The sequence below is a fragment of the Sinocyclocheilus anshuiensis genome, unplaced genomic scaffold (assembly GCF_001515605.1).
Source record: "Sinocyclocheilus anshuiensis isolate Anshui unplaced genomic scaffold, SAMN03320099.WGS_v1.1 scaffold436, whole genome shotgun sequence".
In the NCBI taxonomy this organism is placed as follows: Eukaryota; Metazoa; Chordata; class Actinopteri; order Cypriniformes; family Cyprinidae; genus Sinocyclocheilus; species Sinocyclocheilus anshuiensis.
Window position 1 is genome coordinate 1186776 of NW_015560618.1, and position 6446 is coordinate 1193221.

At 36.9% G+C, this 6446-nt stretch overlaps 1 protein-coding gene across 1 annotated transcript in view; it reads right to left on the reverse strand.

Moving 5' to 3' along the window:
• LOC107681685 (ubiquitin carboxyl-terminal hydrolase 33-like) overlaps nt 1-5156 on the reverse strand; it is a 32007-nt gene extending 26851 nt beyond the window's left edge. The window contains exons 1-2 of the mRNA XM_016478002.1: nt 4841-5156; nt 1615-1702 (exon numbers count right to left, since the gene is read on the reverse strand). Of these exons, the coding sequence (XP_016333488.1) occupies nt 1615-1698 (84 nt within the window). The 5' untranslated portion in view covers nt 1699-1702; nt 4841-5156. The remainder of the gene's footprint in view (nt 1-1614; nt 1703-4840) is intronic.
• Nucleotides 5157-6446: the final 1290 nt, after the last annotated feature.

The window sequence follows — 6446 nt, forward strand, 5'->3', positions numbered from 1 at the left end:
CCGGCCTGACAGGGCATCATCACAGTATGGTGAGGGGCGTAACATTTCCGTCTCATGCTTGAGGAATTCGGCCAATCACAACGCACTGGATAGCTGGCCAATCACAACACACCTCGCTTTTTCAAACCGATGAGCTTTGTAAAAATTGACGCTTTTCAGAAAGGCGGGGCATAGAGGAGAAACAATAATGTACAGTATGTGGAAAATAATGTGTTTTTTTGACCTTAAACCACATAAATACATTTCATTACACCAAATACACAAAATAAATGTTATTTGTAGCAACATCATATTACCCCCTTTAACATGAGCGCGGAAAAAATATGCACCGCGTATGCACTGCAAACAGAGTATGTGTGAATCTGGCATTATGTGTGTGCGCTGCGAGTGTGCAGGAGAGCCAGGAGAGTGGTTTGAATGGTTTAAACACTGGCAAGAATTAAAAAGAAAAAATGCAATTTATAAACTTTAGTGATGATGCGACACTGCCTCGATAGTGGAAGTGACAATTCCTGTCAGCTTATAGTGCAGACGCGATTTGATTTAAAGCCATTTACGCATTTTCAGACAGAAAGAGAGAGTGTGCGGTGATTCACTCATGCTTTTTGTGAAATTATGTCTCAAAGAAACTTTTTCAAATGACTTTATAAGTTGTTTAATGAAGAAATATGAATTGTACCTCAACTTCAGCATTATAATTATTTCAGCCAGAGACGGTGCCGCTGCATGTCATGCCAAACCTCTTACAGCAGGCGCGTCATCAGCTTGAGATCGGTTTATGAGATCAGCCTTTATAGAGACCGCTGATCAAACATCCCAAAGCGATTATCGGCCGATAGTAGTAGTGTGATTGGTAGCCGATCAATCGGAGCACCCCTAGTTACAAACGATTTAAAATAAACTGTTCTTATAACTTTCTATTCATCAAAGAATCTTGAAAAAAATTACTATGGTTTCCACAAAAATATTAAGCAGCAAAACAGTTTTCAACCTTGATAATAATAAGAAATGTTTTTTAAGCACCAAATCAGTATATTAGAATGATTTCTGAAGGATCGTGTGACACTGAAGACGGGAGTAATGATGCTGAAAATTCAGTTTGCCATCACAGGAATAACATTCAAACAGATAACAGTTATTTGAAATTGTATTCAATATTACTGTTTTTGCTGTAGTTGCTGAGCAACTAACTGCAGCCTTAGTAGAATAAATAAGAGATTTATTTCAAAAACATTACAAAAATTGTACCGACCCAATCTTTTGAATGGTTGTGTATATATGCAATGGAGCCCACTAACACAAAACTCTTCTGAAAACATGTATTCTATTAAAGGTACAATCTGGCAAGCAATTATACCGCAACCTCAAATGCTTTTAAACTACAATAATGTATAACGCATCCACATAATTGCACTTTGATTTCAACAGCATGCACTGTTATAGCCTAAGCTCTTAAATGTAAGGCAGCCATGCATTATTAGTGCCTATGGACAAACTCTGGAATAGGGGTCAACAATACTTTGTCAATAATGCACACTACATTTGACTTATGAGAAATGGGTGGAAGCAATGATATGATAAAGGTGCGACTGGGTCTTCTTGGTAGGGACTCACATGAGACTTCAGGATGAGTTCTTCCTTGGTGATCTCCCCCACACACTCCAAGTGTGGACACTCATTGCTTGACGCTCCAGACATCACTCTATTGGAAAGAGAGAGATACATTTAGTAAACTACTATTTAAAAATCCAGGATCTGTGACCCGATTATTAAAAACACACATCATTCATAGTGAGAAGAACACTAAGCCGTCCAGATGAAATAAGCCATCCCCTTGAAATTCAAACACAAGTGGCCAATGGAGACACATTTGAGATAAATATAGTATGATATAATATAGAACAAGTCATATGAACTACTTTTATCATCTGAAGCTTCACCAATTATAATCACGTCCTCTCATCCATCTCCTATGTTGTTCCACAAAAGGATACAGCTTTGTAACATAATAAGGATGAGTAAATGATGAATCATATGCGACAAGCCCCCAAAATGCTCACCTTTGGTTTAACTATTCCTTTAAAGGGGTCATATGATGCTTTTTTAAAGATCCTCATTTTGTGTATTTGGTGTAACAAAATATGTTGACATGCTTTAATGTTCAAAAAACACATTATTTTTCAAATACTGTACATTACTGTAGGTCCTCTATGCCCCGCCTCTGTCAAACGCTTCGTTTTCTACAAAGTCCCTCCTTCCGACAAGCGCAGTCTGCTCTGATTGGCCAGCTGACCCAGTGCATTGTGATTGGCCGAACACCGCAAGCACTCGTCGGAAATGTAATGCCCCTTACCATAATCGCGAGCTTCATCTTTCAAAATAAATGTAAAGACAGAGCCCGAAAGGGGAACAGAGTCGCGTGACAGACACAGTGATGAAGCTGGTATGTGTTTGCAGTACACAAGCCACGGTTAAGACAGCTGACTCCACTGTGATGTGACCCCCTCTCTCGCTCTCTCTCTCTCTCTCTCTCTCTCGTGCGCTCTTTCGCTCTCTCGCGCTCTCTCTCTCTCTCGTGCTCTCTCTCTCTCTCGCTCGCGCACACACACACACGATGCGCAAAACTCCGCATTTGAACAGTCAATAGCAAATACTTAAACTAATAACAAAACAGTAGCTGATTCAGAAGCGCCAGATTGTCATAGCAAAGTCAGAATTACCTCCTCTCCTAGGTTCACGAAACAGTCGTCCATAAAATGCATTGCTGTTCTGTTGTAAGTAATCTTAAAGATTCCTAAATGCATCTACTTTCGGAAGGCCAAATAAAGTGCTTTTGCTTTCGCCTAGAAACACACAGCGTCTCCCTGACATGGCTGCTTCAACACTAACTGCGGTTACTGAAACCACGCCTTCTTTCTTTGCGTGAACATTTGGGCGGCATTACGCAAATATTTCCACATAGTGAGGTAGATATGTGGGGGCGTGTTAGAACGAGCCGTTTTAGGGGGGTGTGGCAGAGTCTTAACTTTGATAAAGAGTATCTCTTTGGTTTTGAGACTTTAGTCTTTGCAACTTCAGGGATCTTATCTATGCACAATCAGCTTGTAACACTCCAAAGAGAAAGGAAAACTTGAAATCGCATCATATGACCCCTTTAATATTGCTTACGAAAAGCAATGCAGCTTTTTAAATTGACATTTTTAAATGTTTTGCAACACAAAGTTCACTGAAAATTAAAAATGACCTTTTGACAAAGCATTATTTTGTTCATTTTCTGACATTTTTTTTTTTACAATTTTCTAAACTGTGTGCAAAAGTCTCTGTGGTTACCGAGTGTAATTCAGGGCGAAGTTTAAGACATGTTTTGTGAAATGACAAACAACAAAAAACACTGCCATGTCTTGAACTTCTGACATAGATTTACAATACAGATTTACTTTTGTACTCAATCGATAACCTGTAGACTAATGAATATCTGTGACAGGACAGCATATGCATGCAAAATCTGTATGGCCTGCACATACTTTACAATCTCACAGCACTTTGACCTTATATAAACAGAAGACAATAATAACATCATAAAATGTTATCTTTAAAAATCTACAGACTAACCAGTTTTGCAACAGAGACTGTTTACAAGACTTAGTTACTACATAGCCTATGACAAGGTTTCCCAAACCAGGGTTTGCGAGGGAACTGCAGTGGGTTTGATGAAAGCTGATGAAAAGCTAACAATAAGGGTTTTTTAGTGTTTACCCCCCAAATATGATTATCCTCGTGTATATGATCCCCTATATAGTTTCTTGTATAAACGCCTAATTTATACCATAAAAAAAAATTTACAATATAAACGTATGAAATTTTTTTTAAAAACATTTATTTTAAGTTATATTATCATATTACATTTGTAATAATTCGTACTATAACAATGTAATATAGTTATTTTGATATATATTTTTTTATTATTTCTTTATTCTAAATTTTGATTATTATTTAATTACATATTTATTTTTATATGTAACCATAATTTATTTGTAGTCTTAACTTTATTAATTTTTTTAATCAGCACTTTTTTCTCTAATCATTTCCACAGAGCCCCTCTTTTAAAAAAAAAATAAAAATTAATAACATTAATAATTATAATAATAATTTAAAAAATCAAAATAACACACTCATCAAGAAATACGAAACATTTTGTGTTTACCAGCATGCCACGTGACCATAAACCCATATCAGAGAACCGTAATCATGCAAAAGAGTATTTAAAATAGTTTGGGAATTCGAGATAGTGAGTAATAATTATTCTGGATAATGATTATTGTTGTTGTAGCTGTTTGTTGCTATTCTTATTCGTATGTACAGTACACTCATAGTATTGTGCAGTAATGTACAGAAGTCACATACAGTAAACGACAGCTATGGGCCTACAGCTGTGTGTGACGTCACTCCAGCAACGCGTCAGCATAAGCCAGAATCTTCGATAGGCTACTTAGCAACTAGCTTCAGCCTGTCACGCACATACTTCCCCACAGTTTCGCCCGCGGCTATAAACCTTTCAGTCATTACAACCACAAGAACAGCTCAAATCCCCGCAGACTGTCACTGAATGCGCTGTTTACTGTGAATGAAGAGCAGACAGAAGGCGTGTGAATGCGGCGGGCTAAAGCTAAAGTCAGTGCGCCGCTCATCATCTGACAGCTCTGCCTCTGCATCAGCTCATATCGCAACACAGCACCTACAACCGCACAGAATCAATGCAGGATTACCTCTGCTGGACGCAAAGCTTTACATACGCCATATTTCAGTTCGCACACAAGCCAGTGGTATAATATTAGCTCACCTCTAGGGAAATCAACGATGGTTTCAATATGAGTCGATTATCGCTTCTGGTCTGCTGATGAAGAGGGCGGCGGTTTAAAGACTACATATCTGTAGTATTCTTCGGTTTGCAGACAGCGGGTTTTCAAACGCCTGGCGTCGGACACTTAACTTCAGACATGGTATGACACATTCAAACAGCTTCTTCCGGTTGCTGTGCGGTGCTGAGAGTGAATGGGGGACGCAGGCAGCGGCGGTGCCTCCTAGTGTGGACCCGCGGAACGACTCACAGATGCGCATTGATCCCTGAAGACAGAGCGGGGTCCATCCCAGCCCAGACGGCCCCGTGTGGCCGTAGAGTCAATTACATTACGGTAGGAGATGAGCAGGTAAGACTTGGCTTGAGATTTAAGATTGTTTAATTGATGTAAATACAGTAAAGCAGAACAAGTCTCACAACTCATAACAAAATCCAAATAAACGTTCCAAAACCTAAAACAAACACAAAGCAATCAGGAACAAACCAGGCGCACCCACACCAACAAAGCCAAGACTTTTATAGCAGGAAGAACAGGTGGACATCGTTCTCTTGATGAATCTCCTAGACACACCCACTGGCCGGCCGTAGCAGGAAGAGCAGGAGACTCATCACAATATATACATATACACACATACACACACATACATATATATATATATATATATATATATACACATATGCATATATACATACACACATATATGCACATACATATATACACACATATACACACACACATATATATAAATATATATATATATATACATACATACATACACACACATGCACATACATACACATACACATACACATATATACACACACATACATACATATATTATACACACACACACATACACACACACGCACACACACACACAAAGAAAAACAAGTAGATAGAATAGAAAAAATAGAAAGCTAGTGTTTGTTAGTTTTTTGTTGTTGTTTTTTTTTTTATAAAAAATAAAACAAAAAAGAAGATAAATATAGATAAAGTAGAATTAAAATAGAATAGAAAGTGCTAGAGTTAGAGGGTCAAATAAAGCTGGAACAGATGTGTTTTTAGTCGTTTCTTGAAGATGGTTAAGGACTCAGCTGCTCGGATTGATATATATATATATAATGTTTAAACAATTTTCCTGAAACGTTTACATTTAAATATTTAAATTCAAAACACTTATGTTTGTATTATAATGTAATTTAACATTAAACATTAATCCAGATCTGTATTTTGTGTCCCTATATTTTGTTGAAATCAAAACAGCCAAAACTCTTAATAAACCTTAATAATAAAATAAACCTTAATAACTCTTAATAATAAAGGCTATGGAAAAACTTAAACTTTTGATTGTATCTTCGTTATTTTTGTTTTGTTATTGTTTTTGTTACTTGTGTGTTTGTAACCTTTTTATGTTATTATGTGTTCTGTAATAAAAACGAAATAAAAATAGCTTTTTCTTGGCTGCTTTAATGAAATAAATTCTTTATAGTTTTACATTAATTAGATTTAATTTAATATCTCTAAGAAAATGTACTAGTTTGAAACAACAAGTGAGTAAAAGATGAGATAATTCTCCTTTTTGGATAA